The sequence below is a fragment of the Leptidea sinapis genome, chromosome 29 (assembly GCF_905404315.1).
Source record: "Leptidea sinapis chromosome 29, ilLepSina1.1, whole genome shotgun sequence".
In the NCBI taxonomy this organism is placed as follows: Eukaryota; Metazoa; Arthropoda; class Insecta; order Lepidoptera; family Pieridae; genus Leptidea; species Leptidea sinapis.
In genome coordinates this window covers 9776689-9799399 of record NC_066293.1, presented here as the reverse complement: position 1 = coordinate 9799399, position 22711 = coordinate 9776689, and the positions used below count along the sequence as shown (strand labels likewise).

The 22711-nt window shown below is 34.9% G+C and overlaps 1 protein-coding gene across 1 annotated transcript in view; it reads right to left on the bottom strand.

The window, feature by feature from the left end:
- Window positions 1–1381: 1381 nt before the first annotated feature.
- LOC126973568 (uncharacterized) overlaps window positions 1382–22711 on the bottom strand; it is a 39029-nt gene continuing 17699 nt past the window's right edge. The window contains exons 4-10 of the mRNA XM_050820898.1: window positions 22291–22355; window positions 19058–19210; window positions 18600–18685; window positions 15545–15624; window positions 8947–9039; window positions 5471–5549; window positions 1382–4613 (exon numbers count right to left, since the gene is read on the bottom strand). Of these exons, the coding sequence (XP_050676855.1) occupies window positions 4486–4613; window positions 5471–5549; window positions 8947–9039; window positions 15545–15624; window positions 18600–18685; window positions 19058–19210; window positions 22291–22355 (684 nt within the window). The 3' untranslated portion in view covers window positions 1382–4485. The remainder of the gene's footprint in view (window positions 4614–5470; window positions 5550–8946; window positions 9040–15544; window positions 15625–18599; window positions 18686–19057; window positions 19211–22290; window positions 22356–22711) is intronic.

The window sequence follows — 22711 nt, the reverse complement described above, 5'->3', positions numbered from 1 at the left end:
GCGTGCGAATAAGAAAGTAGGCAAGTAAGTAGTGGAACGCCCGGTCCCGAATGAGTAGAGAATATCTTCCCTACTAGCATTGATTCGAGTAGGTTTAGCGCGAGTTGGGCTTACGGATGTCGACATCGCATCTTCGCTCAATCTTTCTATTCACCTTTCCACATCGGACGGTGCACGCAGGCACTTGAAATTACAAACACACAGAGTTCGGCAGTGCCGCACGGCACTCTTACCTCACCCACTTTTCACCCTTATTACGTGTACAAGATGGTTTATTTTCCTACGCAATTATGAACGAGTGAAGTCCGATACACATTTCGTTACGATTCAAGGCCACCAATATTCGACGTCATAGCTTTACGGGCATAGCATTTTTGTGTTCACTTGTTCCCGGGCGGCGCAGCGAGCGGTCGTTATCAAGACTGCACAAAGATTGTTCTTTGTGGAGATTTTGGTTTTATTTTATAAAGAACATATAATGTTTATTACAAAAAATATAAAATTTAGTAAATAAAACAAGTAATTATCAATGAAAATAATAATTTATTCTAAAATATACCTATTTTTACACTTATTGTCGAATGAAAAGTCTGTGTCAAATAAAACAAAAACGCAAAATGAATAATTTATACATGCTTTTATAGCTTCTTTCAGTAACAGTCACTCAAATCACCCTAGTTATAAGCATTTTATTACTACACGTAAAATAATACGCACGGGGAGAACGCTGTACGAGCGCCGAACTAAGGCGAACATTTTGCGGCGGAGAGAGCCGATGTGGAAACGTTCATAGTTCTATAACATCAAAACTAAAAAAACACAGGTAGCGTAGGGACGTCGCTTTCACTGTGTATTTTCTATCGCATTTATCATGGGGAGTGTTCCGAAGAGCTCTTTCATCTGATTCCTGCCGCCGAATTCCACCTTCGCTCGACACGCCCCAAATTTAGTATATCATTCCCACCACCTGGATGTATGGCGTTCCTCCACAGTGTGGTTTTCAAGGAACTTTCTTCCACGTACGGCCAATCTGTGGAATGAGCTTTCTTGTGCGGTGTTTCCACGATACGACATGATAGGTACTTTCAAAAAAAGCGCGTACAAATTTTATAGGGCAACGCTCTTGTTATTTCTCTGGTGTTGCAAGAGAATGTGGCCGGCGGTGATCACTTAACACCCGTACGCTCGTTTGTCCTCTCTTCCAAAAAAAACTTCTGTGACATTTATTTGGGTCCGGCCATATCTCTCTCGTTTCCGAGGCCGTTACCTACTAGATGTACATATTTTGTCGAAGCTTAAAAGTAAATACATAATATTAGCTAGTTCTATATAAACCGTTGTATCGTGGACAGCGAAGAACGTTACAGCAAAACAAAATCCATTTACAATTAAATAATTTATTTAACTCTGAGATTCACATATACACATACAATGAATAATTTATTTCTATACAGGAACATTATGCTAGCCTAACGTTATTAATATTTATTAAGTGTCCAGACACAGACTGAATTAGACACCTTTTATAATAAAAAAAATGAATCAATCAAAAACAAAATATTTATAGTACATTTCAAGGGTTTCATAACTTGAAGGATAGACAACGGAAGGCCTATAAACAAGCTAGTGAAATAACTGACAAATGAGACTTAACATCTTATGTCTCAAGGTGACGAGCGCAATTGTAGTGTCTCTCAGAATTTTTGGGTTTTTCAAGAATCCTGAGCGGCACAGCATTGTAATGGGTGGGGCGTATCAATTACTATCTGAGCTGAACGTAATGCTCGTTTCGTCCTTTATATTCATAAAAAAAAAATTCAATTTAAAACCAAAATGGCTGCCATACAAATCAAGGAAAATAATTTTTAACGAAGATATATAAAGAGTACAGAGTGTGCAAAGATAATTATTATAATATATATATTTTAAGGTGATTCAGTAAGTTTCGTGTGCCTATTGTCACAGGCACACCGGCATCTTTTATAAGGCGTCCGTTCACTTAAATACACACAAAAAAAACAATAAGATCTGAGTAAATTATGAGGTATAGGGGATCTTAACTACAGATAAAAAATAATATTTAGATATGCAATATTATAACGCAGTATAAAAATCTAATAATAAACTATTTAATATAACACAGTAATCTTAACAAATAAAAATAAAATATTTCAATAAAACGTGCTCAAGTTACATTGAATTATCAATAAATGTCCAAAATGTAATTTAATTTCAGTTTGTAGCAGGTATGACAAACATTTTATTTGAACCTAAAAAAAAAAACAATATTTACACATAAGAGTGGTTTTATATGTATACAATATATGTGTTATGGATAAAATTTAAAAAAAAAGGTACAATTACACAAAAACTTGCTATTAACGATGTCTCGACAATTTTATTTTATAAAAATCAACTTATTAAATTTCTTGCGATTGAATTATTAAAACGCTATAAATTTAAATATTTACAACAACCACTCATGTAATAAAAAGTTAGTCAAGAAAATTATCATTGAAAAACAAATTGCGTAAAAGGTGAACATTTTTTAGGTTGTATAAAGTTATATAAACTGTATTTAAATAATTATTTCGGGGTTGTTCAGCAATTACTACAGTTTTTCTTTTCAGTTCAGAGTTTGACATATCTTGAGAGCACATTTTGTTTAATCTACATACTATTTATTCAAAAAAAAGTATAAATAGTGAGTAATATTTTTTGTCAGTCTTCAAAATAAAAATGCATACGGCTCACTAGATGGTGGGTGAGCGATCACACAACACCAATAATCTAATGATTAATAATGAGGTGATATGGAGGTACTATGTACTAGAGAAGCTATTTTTATTAATTATTGTGTCTCGGTCTGAAGGGCGCCGTAGTACAGCGTGATATTACTTGGCAAATGAGACTTAACATCTTATGTCTCAAGGTGACGAGCGCAATTGTAGTACCGCTCAAAGTCTTTGAGCGGCACTGCATCATAATGGGCAGGGCGTATCAATTACTATCAGCTGAAGTCCTGCTCGTCTTGTTCCTAATTGTACTAGGTTTTCGCAGTCGCTCGGCGTAAATTTGAGCGAAGCGAGGTAAACTAAGTCTGTGTATAAAAACAAAACCCACAGTCTTACAATTAAAACTTATTGTGATTTGATCAATCGGCTATTTTTAAATAAATATATATAGCGCGTGCTAATTAAGAATAATTTGTAAATCATTGTTAAATATAATAATTGAATCAAGTCGAAATTCAAAATTCTGTCTCGACAATAATCTAGAAAATTTCGAAAGCTTTCTATGAGTTCATTTTTTTTAAATCGGTCCAGAAATGGCCGAGAAACAATTTAACACAGAAATCAATTGGAGTCACCCGGTGTGAGCTTCACTTCGCTCAATAAGAAAAGTGAGTTGACTACACCTGGCCACAACTCGTTACAATCAATTGCGGAACACGATGCGAAGTCTTCTCTATTATGTAGTACATCACATATTGCCTCAAGGATGATTTATAATAATAATCTAGATTCTAGAACATTTACTTACTCTAGTTTCATAGAGATATTTGCAAAAAAATACTTAAATAATACTCTTGGCAAAATAATATTTAACGCTACCTCGGAAATACATAGAAATAATTGTATTTAACTATATAGGTATAACAGTAAACAACAAATTAGAAAAGGGTGGCCCATCGATAAATTATTACTTACTTACTATTAAATAAAACACGAAAGAGCCAATGTTGATAGTAATATTCCAAGAAATTTAGACTGTCGTTGATACCCAGAAAAAGCGACACGCCGTTGTTGCCAACCTTTGGTATTCTTTTTATTTATTTATATAATTTATCATCTTTACTTATTGTACTGTTAATAGTATTCCTTTTAATTGGCGTATCTATTCTGTATAATTTTTAATACACTCTTTTCATTTTGTTAGCTGTAAGGAATCATAAATAAATAAATATACCAATATCGACTTTAAAAATGTTCAAGCATAAGTCATACGTTACTAATTTTTCATAAAGTAACTTCATTAACTTAAATATTTATAAATATTCTGTAATCAATTTTCAGTACACAAAGAGGCGGAAGTCAGAATACCTGTATTTATACAATACGATGTTTATAACCAAGTATATAATAAAAAGTTAAAATTAATATTTAAAAAACAAATTACGTAAAAGGTGAACATTTTTATTTTGTATAATAGTTATTTATGCAACTGTTGTGTAATAAGGGGTATTAAAACACGAATGTGGGTTTATCACACGAGGCGAAGCCTTCGTTTTGAATTAACGTCACTGTCAATGTCAAAGTGACATGTGACATCGGACTTGGTTGTCAACCTTTGGACGTATTCTTATTATTTGTTTTAAACTCATACCTAACTAATCAGCCATAAAGGAACTTCGATAAATAAAATGCTAAATCAAGACATTAACACATCTGTAACAAATAAAATCCCGCATTTGACGGCGAAAATTCAAAATGGCGCTGCCTCGTCCAACGTGTGTAGCCAATTGAAGATCATCATGTTTCGTTCATACTTTGACAGCGGCCGGCCTCTTTCACGCTCTAAGTCTGCCGTAGTTAAAGCCAACTGAGCTGATTCTGAAAATGTATAATTAATTCAACTTAAATAGATGACTTACGGTATGCAGACATGGTCGCTAACTATGGGCCTTATGAGAAAGTTCATGGTCGCTCAGAGGGCAATGGAGAAGGCTATGCTCGGAGTTTCCCTTCGAGATCGAATCAGAAATGAGGAGATCCGTAGGAGAACCAAAGTTACCGACTTTGCCAACGTGATTGTGAAACTGAAGTGGCAGTAGACAGGGCACATAGTTCGACGGACAGATGGCCTCGAATGGCGATCACGTAATGGAAGACGCAGTGTTGGTAGGCCCCCCACAAGATGGACCAAGATCGTCGGAATATGTTGGATGAGGGCAGCGCAGCACCGATCGTCATGGAAATCTTTGGGGGAGGCCTTTGTCCAGCAGTGGACGTCTTCCGGCTGGTGATGAAATAGATAGCATCTACTACCCGGTTATACTATAAGCTAGACCTGACGTCGATGACGTCGCTTTGTTACGGTGTGCGAAACAAGCATCTGTTAGTGTTACCAACATATTAATAATTTTAATTCAATGAAATTTTTATTTTTGGCTTGATTTTATTTAATTAGCATGTTTAATTTATAATCAATCTTGTTGTTAAATTGCAATAATCTATTGAAATGTTGAATATAGACAGTCAACTAGCAACACCAATGTGACGTTGTCAGTTGACCTCGAATACAGGCATTCCAGTTGTAGCGCTGGCACGGGGTGGTCGATTAAAATGTTTTAAATTCTATTATTACAGTAGTTTGTTACTAAATACGTTCTTTAATAATCATAAGGTTTGATCTCAATACAGTGTTAATATATCACTAGGATATTCCGAGTGGTGTTAAAATATCTCACCTGGATGTACGAATGAGTGTTTCCTGGGCACAGCCAACGTCGTGGGTCCAGGACCACACACGGCACTGACCGCCGCAGCCTGTCCACAAACAAACAGACAAATAAATATTATATTACACAGCAAAATAACACAAAATTTAAAAAAAAAAAAAGATTTTGATGCAGTTTTTTAAATATTTTTATGAAAATAAGGGACGAGATGAACAGGACGTTCAGTTGATGGTAATTGATACGCTCTACCCATTACAATGCAGTGCCGCTCAGGATTCTTGAAAAACCTAAAATCTCTGAGCTGCACTACAACTGCGCTCGTCACCTTGAGACATAAGATGTTAAGTCTCATTTGTCCGGTAATTTCACTAGCTACGGCGGCCCTTCAGACCGAAACACAGTAATGTATTCACATAACTGCTTCACGGCAGAAATAGGCGCCTTTGTGGTACCCATAATCTAGCCGGCTTCCTGTTTTCCAGTTTTTTTAATAGATAAAATGATGCAAGAGCTAATTTGCTAATTTTCGGCAATAACCGCATTTTTTGGCGCTTACATTGATTGCAAAGTATCATCAAATCTACATAGGCTGCACTAAAAGTTTCGGGAATTGAATATTTCCACTGTTCCTGTCATATTAAAATCTTTTTAATTGAAAACTCCTTGGTTTTAAAAATCGAATACCATTTATTTATTTAAGAAAAGATTCTCGGTCTTGTCACAAGTTCTTGCCAAACTTGTTTTGTCGTTTAAATGGAATTGAGTCGAGAAAATTCTAGAGCGCTGATTTATTATGACTTTCGAAGTGGTTCAACACAAAACCAGTGTGTTGACCGGATGATTTCTGCATTTAGTGATGAAGCCCCATCCATAACCACAATTTATCGCTGGTTTGCTGAATTTTAACGTTAACGTGTCAAGCTCAGTGATGATCCCCGTCAAGGTCGTCCAAAAACTACAGTCACCAAAGAAAACGTTGATGCTGTGCGTAAGCTGACTGAGGAAGATCGACATGTGACATACCGCGAAATTCAGGCAACTTTAGACATTGGCATGAGTCAAATACAAATAATCTTGCATGAACAATTAGGTGTAAAAAAGTTGTTTTCCCGATGGATACCGCATTTGCTCTGTGAAGAGCAATGCACTTATAAGATATACACAGCATTAATGTTGCACAATACGTCAGCTGTATAGCTACAGATATACTGCTATAAGCATTTCGATGACGCAAACTAACGAGATTTCAATCATCCAAAAAGTGTCTTACAATATACACTGGCCTGCAAAAGTAAGTATCACACTTTTCAAATTAAATTTTTTTCTTAACTATAGAAGGTAGAGATTTTAGATTAAAAACGTTTTGTTGCAAATTTTATGGGCTTTAATTCTTAGAAACTAAAATTATACATTAGTAACATTTTTAACTTAAAAAAGATAAAACAATGAAAATAGACATTTTTAGTTTAGTGTAAAAAAATTCAACTAAAATGTATTACATGTTATTTAATTTTTAATAACTGGTATTGCCTCCTCGAGCTCTGATTTCAGCTTCGAGCCGGTTTGGCATACTGAACACTAGGTTTCGGAGCCGATGTTGGGGAATATTCTCCCATTCTTCTACCAGGGCCTGCTTTAGTGCCCTGAGGGTAGTATGTGGTGGTCTGCGATTTCTGACTAGCCTCCCAAGCTCATTCCAGGCGTGTTTAATCGGGTTGATCAGGACTTCTTGATGGCCAAGCCATCACGCTGATACCGACCTCCTGAATATACTCTTGTACGATATGGGCTGTGTGTGGCCGGGCATTATCATGCATCAGCATCGATCCATCACCCATATTTGCTAAATACGGCCCTGCATACTCATTGAGAATCTCTTGAGCATATCTTTGTCCAGTGAGGGTGCCATTTTCTATGGCTACTAGCTCTGTAGACCTTCTGAAGATATGCCAGCCCATACATGTACACTGTCTCCACCGTATTGGACTCTTTCTGAGATGCAGGCTTGAAGGTTCGCTCACCAGGTCGCCTGTAAATACTTCGCCTTCCATCAGAAGTGTAAAGGGAGAATCGAGACTCATCTGCAAACAAAATTCTTGACTATTCTTCTTCATCCCACTGCATGTGTTCACGGGCGTATCGCAGTCTCGCTACTCGATGCTGTCTCTCGAGTTTTGGGCCACTTGCTGGTCTTCGGGGTTTCAAATTTGCTTCAGCAAGTCTTCTTCTCACTGTACTGTCACTAATGTAGTCCCTCCGCGTCTGAAGTAGCTGTTGCTGGACTTCAACTGCATTTTGGTGGCGATTTCTTAACACAGTGGAAATAATATAACGATCTTCTCGGGCACTGGTACACCTGGGTCTGCCATTACAAGGTGGTGGTGTCCAGTCTCTTCGTACCTTCGCTTTACCTTCTGGACCGTTCGTACCGTCACACCCACCATTCTTGCAGTGCGACGCATACTGATGCCTAGTTCCAGAAAAGCCATGATCCTAGCACATTCTTCAACTGAAAGAGGCATGATAAATAAATGTTATGTGCTTTTTAGCATAAATTTTTAAAACAAGACCCATCGATCTTGAAAAAAATTTAAAACAGAAAGAAAAATGTGAATGGTAAAATTGTAATTCTGAAACGTCCACTTTGAAAAAGGAATGGTTTTGTTTTTGAAGTTTCTTTTCAGCCAATTCTTAAAAGAAGGTTACCGACTATAAAGTTTTTATGTACAAAATTAAATTCTCTTTGGAGTCCTTTTTATTTCGAAAGTATATCTTGTGAACTTAAAACGTTATCCCAATTTTAAAAGTGTGATACTTACTTTTGAAGGCCAGTGTAGGTATATTTATATTAGCTTTTTTAATAATTGATATATCTCGTCATGAGCATGTCGGTGACGCGAAACCATATGGTTTACCCCTACCAAAAAGTGACCAACGCGGCCAAAGAAGTTTTCATTTCAAAAATGTTTTTAATATTTTTGGGTTTTTAAAACAATATTTTAACAGTCATATAATTCGCAAAATATAGAAATATATTGTAGCTGACAGATTGTTGAGAGTTAGGTTCAAAATATTAATTAAACAATTCATCGTCAGTGTGTTTTAACTAAACTGCTGTTCGTCGTTCAATATCCGAGGCGTTGCAATCGTAAATAGCATAGCCTAACGTAATGTATGAGCATATAGGTGAAAGTGGTCCTATTTATCTTCTTATTCAGACCTCTATAAAACATACATTGACGCACGAACTAGACTCCCAATCCCCTATTAAAAGGTCGTCAAAAATTACCGAGCGGCATTGTATATACGTATACATTAACTTAAAATAACATTGAAACACTTAGTGCGTGGCGTTGTGTTCAAAGCGCGGTCGAAACATGACTGAATGAAAGTTTTGCTTCAGACAATAATTTTTGAGTGTGATTGTAGTTGTTTATTGTATGTCTGGAATGGAATCATAATAAATTTTGCCAAAGAACACTTACCTCTAGCTTGTCCAAGTTGAACTCAGATTGAGAAAGCCTCTCCAACGCACGGTAAGTAGTCAACAAGCGTCGCTTGATATAGCTCTGTCGCACCTGACACAAAAACATTTATTTAAAACTCACAATTTCAATTACAATATGTTATGTTTTTAAAGTGATAAACCCTCACTTCTAGGATTAATACACAAATAAAATTTGAAAAACAAAATTTTATAAACGATGCGGGATTCGAACCCACGACCTCCGGCGTTCCGTGCACCGGCTCTAACCAACCGTTCGAGCTCATCGTTCGATTACTGCCTCGTTATAAAATTCTATTTGCTTTGTTCAACTCTCAGGTTGTGGCTTCTTCTTCTCAAGTTAGCTCAGTTGATAGATTTTTTGTATTGTTTGTAAGTTGGTTGATAGCGATGCGGGACTCGTTCCCGCGCCTCTGGAGAGTTAAACAAGACATACGGTCGATGCGTGACTCGGACGGTTGGCTCAGGTGTTTGGTAAGAGTTAAATACAAATTAAAAACGTTAAATTGTTTTCAGTTTTTTTTTTAAATATGTTATGTTATCGATTCATAATCATTATTTTTTTTAAATCAAAATTTTTATTAAGCGTTCCGAGTACAATTTAATTCAGTCCATAGGACCTAAATGGAATTGAGTACAATGTTATGTCACTGTTTTTAATGGTTTAATTAAGTTTTAGAGCCTAAATGAAATTGAGTACAATGTTATGTCACTGTTTTTAATGGTTTAATTAAGTTTTAGGGCCTAAATGGAATTGAGTACAATGTTATGTCACTGTTTTTAATGGTTTAATTAATTTTTAGGGCCTTAATGGAATTGAGTACAATGTTATGTCACTGTTTTTAATGGTTTAATTAAGTTTTAGGGCCTAAATGAAATTGAGTACAATGTTATGTCACTGTTTTTAATGGTTTAATTAAGTTTTAGGGCCTAAATGGAATTGAGTACAATGTTATGTCACTGTTTTTAATGGTTTAATTAATTTTTAGGGCCTAAATGAAATTGAGTACAATGTTAGTCCCTGCTTTTAATGGTTTAATTAAGTTTTAGGGCCTAAATGAAATTGAGTACAATGTTATGTCACTGTTTTAATGGTTTAATTAAGTTTTAGGGCCTAAATGAAATTGAGTACAATGTTATGTCACTGTTTTTAATGGTTTGATTAAATTTTAGAGCCTAAATGAAATTGTGTACAATGTCATGTCACTGTTTTTAATAGTTTAATTAAGTTTTAGGGCCTAAATGATTGAGTACAATGTTAGTCCCTGCTTTTAATGGTTTAATTAAGTTTTAGGGCCTTAATGGAATTGAATGCAATGTTATGTCACTGTTTTTAATGGTTGAATTAAGTTTTATGGCCCAAATGAAATTGAGTACAATGTTTTGTCACTGTCTATAAGAGGTTTTATTAAGTTTTAGATCCTAAATGGAATTGAGTACAATGTCAAGTCACTGTTTTAAGAGGTTTTATTCTGTCCATAAAGCCTTTTTTTGGTTAAATTATGCAATTAATGGTTAAAATTTATGGTGGTCATAATATGCGGCTCCTGACTGAATGCATCATTGAGGCTTATGATATGTGGATAGATAAAGTAGTGTATGTAACTGTACATAATTAGACAAACACTCGTGTGATGTTATTAAACCCACACTCATGTTTAATGCCCTTCTTTATGTACAGTCACATAAACCACTATTCTATACGAAGACCTTTTTTTTGAACATAATTCGCAGATAATTTGCTAAAGTACGTACATAATTGTTAAATATATTCGCAGAAAATTAGGTATCAATTTACGGAACTAGTGCTTAGAAATTAGAATAAGTTAAATAAATAACTTAAAGTTTATTTCTTTAACAATAAGTACTTAAAAACTAGGGATAGGTGTCTCCCATTAAGCTTTTTGCCTGTGTTGGTACTTGAGAGGCACCTCCCTTTTACATTGATTTATGACAAAGTTACAAAAACTATATTCTTACAAGTTAACAGACAGAAAGAAAGACATGATTCAGAGAAGGGGGTAGTTCGAAATAGTCGGGAGTGTTCTGAAGTTAGTTCAGAAGGGATTTTTGTATGTGTGTGGGTGTTGAGTTAAAAATAGTAGATTGTTCAAAATCAAAATATTTTATTGCAAGTCACATTTTACAGTAGGATGGTTGGTACATTAATGGGTAGACAATATGTGACGCCCTGCAAGGGCACAGCAACGTTATACATGAAATAAATAAGTCTTATACATTTTTTACATTCTTATACTATATTGTAACTAATTCTCAAACTTGTAATTAAAAAATTCGGGTAAATCGTAGAAGCATTTTGAGACTAAAAAATTTTTAAGATGTCTTTTAAATAGAGAAGGCTTCTCTTTATTTTTAATTTCGTTTGGGATGTGATTATAAATTTTTATTGCCATGTGGTGAGGGCTCGATGACACTAATGACATACTTGTTTGGGGAATTTTTAATTTGTTTAAATTTCTATTATTTCGCTTGTTATTTGGTAGTGTTGAGTATAAGTCCGAATGTTTTTTAACAAATTTACATGCTTCTAGGATGTAAATTGAAGTAAGGGTTAAAATTTTGTGTTTAGTAAAATATGGTCTACATGAATCCATCTGCTGAATATTTTCTAAAATTCTGATACATTTTTTCTGTTGAATAAATATATCTTTTATTTCACTACAGTTTCCCCATATTAATATTCCATATGATAATCTAGAATGTGCATATGCATAATAAGCAGCAAGGGCAGATTTGAAATCTGTTACGCGTTTTAGTTGGTAAAGAGCATAAGTAAAAGATGACATTTTGCTTTTTAATTTCTGTAGATATGGCTTCCATGTCAAGTGTGAGTCTAAATCAATTCCCAGTAGTGTAGCTGTGTCAACTGTTTCAAGTTGTGAATTTTTGTAAGAATAAGATATATTTAAGGGGGATTTTTGATAAGGTTTAAAAGGTATAATTTTAGTTTTATTAATATTAAGTTCAAGATTATTATTATTTAGCCAATAAAAGATTTTGTCCATTGTAATATTTAATTTTTCTTCTAGTTGTTTTAAATTAGAGCATGGGATCAAAATAGAAATGTCATCAGCAAAAAGAGTACAATCATCGTCTATTAAGGGAAGATCATTTATATATATGAGAAACAATATACAACCCAACACACTGCCCTGTGGAATCGATCCTGATAAGTGAGCTTTATTAGATCTTATGTGGTCTATCTTTCCAGTCTCGAAGTTAGTATTTTCTATTTCCACATATTGAAAACGATTATTAAGGTAAGATTTGAACCATTTATGGGCAATTCCTCGAATTCCTGAGAGAAATAATTTTTCTAGTAAGATATCATAAGAGACTCTATCGTATGCTTTGCTCATGTCAAGCAGTACGCCAACTGAATATTTTTTATTATTAAGTGAATCAAATATTTTTTGTATGTATTTGTATATCGCTAAAGTTGTGGAATGGTTTTTCCTGAAACCATGTTGGCTTTCATTTAGGATATAATATTTTTCCAGAAAACTACTTAGGCGTATAGCCATTGCAGTTTCAAATATCTTCGCTGATGTAGGTAGAAAGGCAATAGGTCGGTAATTATTTACATCAGATGTGTTTCCTTTCTTATATACCGGTTTTATTATGGATATCTTTAGATCGTCCGGAAATAATCCTTCACAGAATGATTGATTAATAAGTTTAGTGTACGGGTAGGTTAAAATATCAGCACATTTTTTTATTAAAAAAGGGGGGATTTCATCTATTCCGAAAGAGTTTTTATTCTTAAGATTTTTTATTATGTTAAAGATGTCTTTGGGTTCAAACGAATTTAGAAATAACGAATTAATTAATTTATTAGAATTTATAGCTATATTGTCGTTTTTTACTTTAGGGCTTGATGAGATGGATAAATAGAAACTATTAAATGTATTAGCAATAATTTTCGGATCTACTATAATATTATTCTCTGAAGATTTAAGACTTATGTTTTGCTTTATTCTTATAGTACTTTTATTTGTTTCATTTTTTATTATTTTCCACATGGATCGTGTTTTATTATCAGCTGAGCTGAATTTACGGATATTTATAATTTTCTTAGATTTATTTATACAACTTTTTAAAACTTTGCAATATCTCTTATAAAAATTTGTTAATACTTTATTTTTGGTTTGTGATACAAGGAGTTTTAATAATCTTTTATTTTGACATGATTTTTTAATTCCTAGTGTTAAATAAGGTTTATTTTGGTTTAGAGTAAATTTAGTTAGTAATTTAGGTATGCATTTATTCAGGGCAGTAACAATTATATTTAGGAATATCTTATAGTTTTCGTTAACGTTATTGTTAGGCTTAAGTTGATCATCCCAGTTGATATTCGCGAGTTCGTTTTTAAATTTATTTATATTAAAGTCATTAAATTTACGTTTTAATTTAATGAAAGACTGTTTATTGTGGAAAGTAAAAGGTAATGTGAAAATGATGCCCTTGTGATCTGATAATCCAAAATCATATATATCAATTTTTGAGCCTTCTAGATAGAAATTTGTAAAAATTAGGTCTATGCACCTTTTAGTTGTAGGAGTTATTCTAGTAGGCTTTGAGACTTTTTGATGGAAGTTATAACACAACAAGAGGTTATTGAGTCTGCTTTTTTCCTTTGCATCTAGAAAATCAACATTCATATCTCCCATAATAATAATGTTTTTATTCATTTCTTTTTTATTAATGTTAATGAGGAGATTTTCTAATAAGTTGTAAAACAATTCTACTTCTCTACTACTATTAGGCCAGTACAGATTAATCAGTAGTAGATTATTTTTAGGTATCTCTATTGCACATACTTCGAATACCATTTCGTTAGAGATAACTGACATATCAACACGTTCTAAATATTCTAAATTATTTTTAACAAATATGCAAACACCGCCGCCTTCATGATGTACACGACAGAAGGAAGCTGCCATGATATAATTATTTATGTGTAATGTTTTTTGTTTTTCTATAGATAACCAGGTTTCCGAGATACACATAACTTGTAGATTAGGTAATTCAACAGTTAAATGGTCAAGTAGATGTATTTTATTGCAGATGCTTTGCATATTTTGATAAAAGATATTTAACTGTTTTGACGATCTGTTTGTAATATTTTGTGTGTTCATGTCTGAACTAGGTCCGAAAGTTATATCTATTTACCATTTTACGCTCATTTCTTAATTCACGATCAGTTCGGCGTTGTACATTACTTATATTTTCACCTATATTTGTAGCGGGACGACGTCGAGTTGAATGCTCGCCCGGCGATTTATTGAAGGTAGATTTAGATTTCACGCCATCGGTAATATTGCATTTCTTATTGTTTATATTAATATGCTGTACGTTCTCTAGCGATGAAGTGCTGTGTTCTAAGTCTGTTGAAGTGTTGATTATAGGTTGTGGTGTATTTGTTGAATTGTGTAATTTAGATTGAGGTGTCGGGGCTGCTTCAGTGTCCGCGAGATTCGAACGGTTTCCTTTCTGTTGATTATATGTTTCAGGCGTTAAAAACTCACTAAGACGTATTCTGTTATTATAGTGGTAACGAATATTTTGAGATGTTTGGAGAAGGTGCTTTACCATCCTTTTGCTGATAAGTTCTACAACTAGTGGACGGGTATGTGTGTATTTTCCTATTCTATACATATCTTCTACGTAGCCATGTATGTCCACCCCATATGTCTCGTAAATGTAGTATCCAATGTCATCGAACAGACTTTGTTTATCATACCGATGGTTTATGTGTTCGGGGAATCCATAAACGACGAGTTTCTTGCTATTTATGTCCCGATTAATAATAAATTTTAACTTCTCCACTTCCGACTTCAATACGATATTTTCGTTTTCTATATTTGAGAGTTTTTTGCCACCTACAAATTCTTCGAAATTTTTTTCAAGCTTTTCTAGCTTGTTCAACATAATTTCAATTTTGTCATTCATATTTAATAAACTTTTAAACACTTTAAATCACTTTTAAACACTTAGGATAACTTTGATTATTAAATTAGTAAAACGTTAAATTAGTAACCACACGCGTTCCTTGTGGTTTATTATTGTTAACCGAGGGTCGAAAGAATAAATTCCCGAGGTATTTAGACGCCCGAACGCAGCGAGGTCGGCTATAGTCCGAGTAGGAATTGTTACTTTTACCCGAGTTAAACACTCTACTTCTCATTTCGAATATGAGGAAAATAAAAGTAATTGTTTATCTAAGCACAGATTAGTATCCCGCCAATTTATGTCGTCTTTTTAAATTTCAAATATGGAACGTACCGCGTAATTGTTGCGGTTTATTCCGCTCAAAGAAGTTTGCGCTAAGTTCACACTGGCTGTTTAGAAAGTTACATGGCCGCAGCATTTTTTTTTAATTAGTTCTTTTTTTTACATAAAACTCTTCAGAGCAGTACTATTTTAAAGTTCACTCCGGCCCTTAGGTGGGAAGTAATATGTATGAGTTTTTCCCTCTCTATGGAGGGAAGCAGCATTCTCCACCCAATAATCAGATCAAAACAACATTACTTTCCGAGTATGAGAAATGAAAATACCTTTTTATTATCCGTATGCAGAAGCCGTGACGGAGGTCCGGCCTGCGATCTTTGCGGAGACGGAAGCTGTGACCCGCCGACTGAAACGTCAAACGTCAAAATTATGGACTCACTTGTACTACTCAGTGGGCGCAATTAGCCACAAACAGTCGAATGGTAACGCCCACTGAGTATAATATAATAATATAGACACACTTTTTACACAAATTATCTTGCCCCAAGTTAAGCACATATAGCCTGTGTTATGGGTTACAAGACAATGATATATTTAATACAATATACTTACTTAAACATACATATATTCATATAAACATACATAAATACATTTAAACATCCATGACTCGGAAACAAACATTTATATTCATCGTATAAATGCTTGCACCTACCGGGATTCGAACCCGGGACCTCTAGCTTAGTAGGTAGGATCGCTAACCACTCGGCTATACAGTATACATCACACAATTATAAACAATATAATATGTTATACACATAAGTTTATAAGTATTTTTAACCGACTTCAAAAAAGGAGGAGGTTTTCAATTCGTCGGTATGTTCTCTTTTTTCTTCTTTTTCTATATTTCTTACCTGAAAACATTCGACTGGGTGAACCGTTTTTGATAATTCTTTTTTTATTTGAAAGCTGGTGCTTCCCGTGTGGTCCACGATTCCAAAAATAACAATAATCGTAACTAGAATCAAATTAATTAATTAGATTGTATAAAAATACGCAATTATTGTTATACTTTTTAGTGCACATTATGTCTATTGTTATGGAATAGTGTTTTTGAAGTCGGTTGTCTTTTTGTTAAAATTTTTATTAATTTCTCGTTACATTAATTTACTAGCTAAAAAACTTTTGTTTTATTTAAAATATATTTTTAGCGTGACGTCACCAAATGGCCCAACGGAAGACCAGCATTGGTTTTCACACCAGTACATAGTTTTGTAACGTTGTTGGACCATTTTTGTAACGTATAGGTATTCTTTCAGATTTTGTTTGTTTATTGCCATAAAAAGTAATAAAAAAATTCAATAATTAAAATTTTTAGGGTATAAAAATAGATGACGACCGATTCTCAGACCTACAAAATATATGTTCAACAATAAAGTCCCAGCCACTGTTCAGGCATTATCTATAAATAAATTTAAATGTTTTATAAAAAAATGGCTCTGTCGTAAATACTATTACTCCACTGCTGAATATCTAAATGATCGGACAGCCTGGGACTAGATTGTGATTATTTTATAGCGACTGTACAATATTGTATATTTCTATTGAAAAGAGCGCATAAAAAAAGAATGCTGGGAGAGTTTCTTGCGCCGCTTCTTCTCTCTCAGAGCGCCATATGTTTCCGAAGCGGTAGTAGTATCTAGTAGTATAAGAAATGACATCAAAAAGAATTCTAAAGGAATCAATTTTGAGAAAATAAATGCCTTTTATGCCTTTTATCGTACATAAAATTTATCGTACTACAACAATCATTATATTCGATTGCCATATTGCAACTCTATTGCGTGTCTATGGATAGATTAGAATAATATTAAAATCGCGATACAAAAGTAAGTGTTGATCGTAGACGGGTGAAAATTTGAAGTTGTATAGATTTTTTAATGCTGAATCATAATTAAACAAATTTAAAAAAAATGGGGGTACACACCCTTAACATTTAGGGGGATGAAAGATAGATGTTGTCCGATTCTCCACCCTAGCCGATATGCACGCTAAGATTCACGAAAATCGGTCGAGCCGTTTCGGAGGAGTTCAATTACGTACACCGTGACACGAGAATTTTATATAATAGATGTTATTTGTATGTTTATGTGTACTATACGTTTCGAAATAAACATTTTTTCATTCACTTGTGATGAAAAAACCCGAATCTAAATCTGAGTCTCAATTTTTCGCTACTGTAAATACAGGAGACTTTACCACAATACTATAATAGAACAATACTTTCATTATTGAGTGTAAATCGTGTCTATGTGAATAATAGAATATTTAGATGTTTTGACTGTCACCATTCTGTTTAAACCGTCCCTGAACTTTCAAAAATATTTTAAGAGAGGAATTAGCCAATGCGGTGCAGCCATTCTAGAATATTAGTGAGGCAAACGAACAGCAGTTAATTTTTATTATACATATACATAGTTTATTTACACACATTTTAAATTAACTGGATTATCTGTTGCCATTACACTCCCTGTATCATTTACACTCGGTTTTTATATATATAACCAATGTTTTTGAAAGTTCAGGGAAGGATGCACGCACACATAGACACGATTTACACGTCCGCTAAGCAATCTTGGGGAGACAAAACGATTGAGTGCCACACCGTACGCAGCTGAGATATTAAAACATTCGTTCAAATTAACACCCTATTTCGTGGCAGTAAGAGACTTTCGATTGTATACGCTCATGCGAAGCTCGGACGCGAACACGAGACTGGAACATTATGTTTTAGCAATTGAAATGTAATTTTTTAGCAAAATGATTGAAAACTTAAATTTGCACAATTTTGTTAATTTAGGGGCACTTACCTGAAATACGACACTCCATCCTATTTAAGAGTTGATATTATATTAAAATTTCACTGAATACGTTGTCATTGCGTGGCGTTGTATTTAAAGCGCGGTCGAAACTTCTTTTGATACGAACAATTTTTGAGCGTGATTGTGAGTGTAAGTGTTTATTGTGCGTCAATAACAAACTGTTTGAGAATGCTAAGTCTCAATAGGCCAGTGAAGTCCATCCTGTGCTAATAAGCGAAGTAATTGTTCCTGCTCTCAATGCTCTTCTCGAAGCCAACCCTGCTTGTGATTTATTTGCGGATGGAAGGCAGACGATTTTAACAGAGTGCTTGCGTTTTTGTGAGAGGAATGGATGAACGGTATTTGGATGTTAATTAATTGTTAGTTATTTACAGTTAACTTTGTATTTATTAACTATTATTTGTGTAATATGTTTAGTTTGTAATTAATTCTTACTTTAATATTGTAATTGGCTTACGCCGTTTTATTAAAGTATAAATAAATAAAATAAATTGTTTCTCACCTGCGACCCAGGTGCTGCAGGATCTTGATGTAGCGTTGAGGGTCAAGGCCTCCACGGCAGCACACATGCCCACCTCAGATATAGCACTGAAACGTGATAAAACATCACTAGTCCCTTGGTTATATTCTACACAATACTATCTTATAATTGTAATAGCACAGCCATACAATTGCTACCAGTGGGAGGCTCCTTTGCACAGGATGGCAGCTAGGTTATGGGTACCACTACGGCGCCTTTTTCTGCCGTGAAGCAGTAATATGTATGCAATATTGTGTTTCGGTCTGAAGGGCGCCGTAGCTAGTGAAATTACTGGGCAAATGAAACTTAACATATTACGTCTCAAGGTGACGAGCGCAATTGTAGTGCCACTCAGAATTTTTGCGTCTTTCAAGAATCCTAAATGGCACTGCATTGTAATGGGCAGAAAAATGATAATGGTGTGTAAAGGTGTTCCTTACGATCTGACAGGAGGGCTCGCGGTGTGGGCACTGACGTCACCGGCGCTGAAGGACCGCCGGAGCCCTAGTTGCGCACACAGGGCTGCACAGCCGGCCAGAAGCTCCCGACACGCGTCGCCTTGTACCGGCAACGCGGGCGAACCGCGCCGCAAGCTGCGAACACACCAAACACTTAATAGTTAAGAGATCTGAATTTTTTCTACAAAACCTGTATTTGCAACGCAGAGCAGCTCGAATTGCCGTGGACCCAGTGCTCGGTGCTCTTATTCACGTCTATTTGTTCAAAAATATATTTTCTCACTCTTTTATATATTTAATATTACACTAACCTAAATTAGTTTTAAGATCGCTATTATTATTGTATTTTCATAGTTATTTATTTCTGCTAAACATGCTGTGTACACACCGTCGTGGAGTTGCAGCCTATCCTGTATAGCTGATATTTTTCTTGTATGTTATATATTGTTGTAATTCTGTTGTTTGTACATATTTAAATAAATAAAAAATTGTCAGTTGCAGAGACTGCCGATACCGAAATTTGTAATTTCGTAATGTTGTAATAATATAATCAATAAAACCACCATTTCAAAAAGGCACAGTAACACATTAAACTTGTCACTAAATCCATTCAATTTCACTTATAACATTCTCGTATACACAGCACTAATGTTGCACAATACGTCAGCTGTATAGCTACAGATATACTGCTATAAGCAAGTGCTCTGTGAACGGCTGGATCACTTGGCGTTGCGTAGAGACGTCGCTTCATTGTGTGTCTTCTACCGCATTTATCACGGGGAGTGTTCCGAAGAGCTGTTTAACCTGACTCCTGCCGCCGAATTCCACCTTCGCACGACACGCCACAAGTTAGGATATCATTCCCACCATCTAGATGTGTGGCGGTCCTCCACAGTGCGGTTTTCAAGGTGCTATCTTCGACGTGCGACGACGACGAAAGCTGTGAAATGTACTTCCTTGTGCGGTGTTTCCGGGACGACACGACATAGGTACCTTCAAAAAAAGCGCGTACACCTTCCTTAAAGGCCGGCAACGCTCCTGTGATTCCTCTGGTGTTGCAAGAGATTGTGGGCGGCGGTGATCACTTAAAAACAGGTGACCCGTACGCTCGTTTTTATTCCATAAAAAAAAATTAATAAACCAATTTAATTTCTAACAAAATTTATGAACGATGCGGGACTCGAACCCGCGCCTCTCGGATTCCGTCCGAACGCTCTTATCAACTAAGCCAGTGACGCATCGATCGTAAATCATGGTATGTTTAGTTCAACTCTCAGGTAGTGGCCAATAATTGCATATTAGGAAATTGTCTTGAGATGTCGATCTTTCAAATATAAACAGTTTGATATTTGTAAGTGGCATCCGTCAATTCTGGGGTTAAACATACCATAATTTTTGTATATTTAATCCCAGAAGTCAGGGAAGATACAAGATGTTATTGTATGATGTTCGATGCGTCATTCGGACGGTTGGCTCAGTTAGTAAGAGGGCACGGAATGAACCCGACAGGCGCGGTTTGGATCCCCATCGTCCATAAATTTTGGTACAAATTAAATTTGTTTATTTAATCAATTAATAAAGTTTTTGATATTTGAGTATTTATGTTGCGTCACTTTGCATATATTGTAATTGAAATGATTTGTAAAACAATTAAAATGTAAATCTTGACTTAAAAAAGTGGCAACGAGTTTCTTGCTACTTCTTCTCATTAGCTCAACCCCTTACGCAGTAGCGGTAAATTCAATAAGAAAAAATATTTTTAAATTTTTTTTTTACATTCATAAGAGTCATTTCCGTGACCTACATGAATAAAGTGTTTTAGAATTTGAATCCCAGAAGTGAGGAATATCATTTACAATTATCAAATTGTTTAGATCCTGTAAGGTTTAATAACAACTGGACAGAATTTCACGAAACTTTCTCGAATGCCTTCAGCGCAGCCTGGTGCAGCATTTGGCCTGTATTTGATACAAATTGGTGTACGGAGACAAACGTTAGGTTTTTGTTTGAATGGTTTACATTATAAATAAGCAGTCGTGACCGAAGTCGCCACAACCAGTTTCTTTTTTATTTTGAAATGAAAACTTCATTAGCCGCTTTGGGTTCTTTTTGGAAGGGGAAAATAGAATGGGATCGCGTTACCGACATGCTCATGACTGGCGCACGCGATAAATAAATAACGAAAAAATTAATATATATAGGACACTTTTTGGACGCGTGAAATCTCGCAAGTTAGCATCACCGCCGCCCACAATCTCTTGCAACACCAGAGGAATCACAGGAGCGTTGCCGGCCTTTAAGGAAGGTGTACGCGCTTTTTTTGAAGGTACCCATGTCGTATCGTCTCAGAAACACCGCACAAGGAAGTTCATTTCACAGCTTTGTAGTACGTGGAAGAAAGCTCCTTGAAAACCGTACTGTGGAAGACCGCCACACATCCAGATGGTGGGGATTATATCCTAACTTGTGGCGTGTCGTGCGAAGGTGGAATTCGGCGGCAGGAATCAGGTTAAACAGCTCTTCGGAACACTCCCCGTGATAAATGCGGTAGAAGACACACAATGAAGCGACGTCTCTACGCAACGCCAAGTGATCCAGCCGTTCACAGAGCACTTGCTTATAGCAGTATATCTGTAGCTATACAGCTGACGTATTGTGCAACATTAGTGCTGTGTATACGAGAATGTTATAAGTGAAATTGAATGAATTTAGTGACAAGTTTAATGTGTTACTGTGCCTTTTTGAAATGGTGGTTTTATTGATTATATTATTACAACATTATGAAATTACAAATTTAGGTATCGGCAGTCTCTGCAACTGACAATTTTTTATTTATTTAAATAGGTACAAACAACAGAATTACAACAACATACAAGAAAAATATCAGCTAAATGCAAGATAGGCCGCAACTCCACGACGGTGTGTACACAGCATGTTTAGCAGAAATAAAGAACTATTAAAATACACTAATACTAGCGATCTTAAAACTAACTTAGATTCATGTAATATTAAATATGTAAGAGAGAGAAAATATATATTTGGACAAATAGACGTGAATAATTATGGTAAGCGAAAATTAAGACTTATTTAAAATAATTTGAACTAATTAAATAATCTATAAATAGATGAACTGTAGATGTCAGCTATACCACGATATTTTCGATAGAGTTGCAATAAACATTTAAAAACAAATAACACAACTTTAATTCACTTACTTGAATGATTTTCCTTCTGGATTCGGGCTGGAAACCCTCTGGAATGAGTCTGAACCCTGGCCGGCCTAGAGATTTAATAAAATTATATACATACATTATATTATCAAATATTTTTATTCAAAATAGGATATGATACCATTTATTGAAAGTCAAATACTACAACCCATTCGAAAAAGTATGACTCAGACCCGAGAAGAACGGGCGCAAGAAATTTCTTCGTAGAAGTTCCGCAGGCTTCTTTTTTTTTTTCATAAAAAATATGTGTAGAATGTAATATAATGAATGAATGGTTTACATTATAAATAAGTCATTATAAAGAAGTCGCGGACACAACTAGTGTTTTTTTTTTGAAGTGAAAACTTTTTAAGCCGCTTTGGGTTCTTTTTGGTAGGGGAAAATCGAATGGGTTCGCGTTACCGAC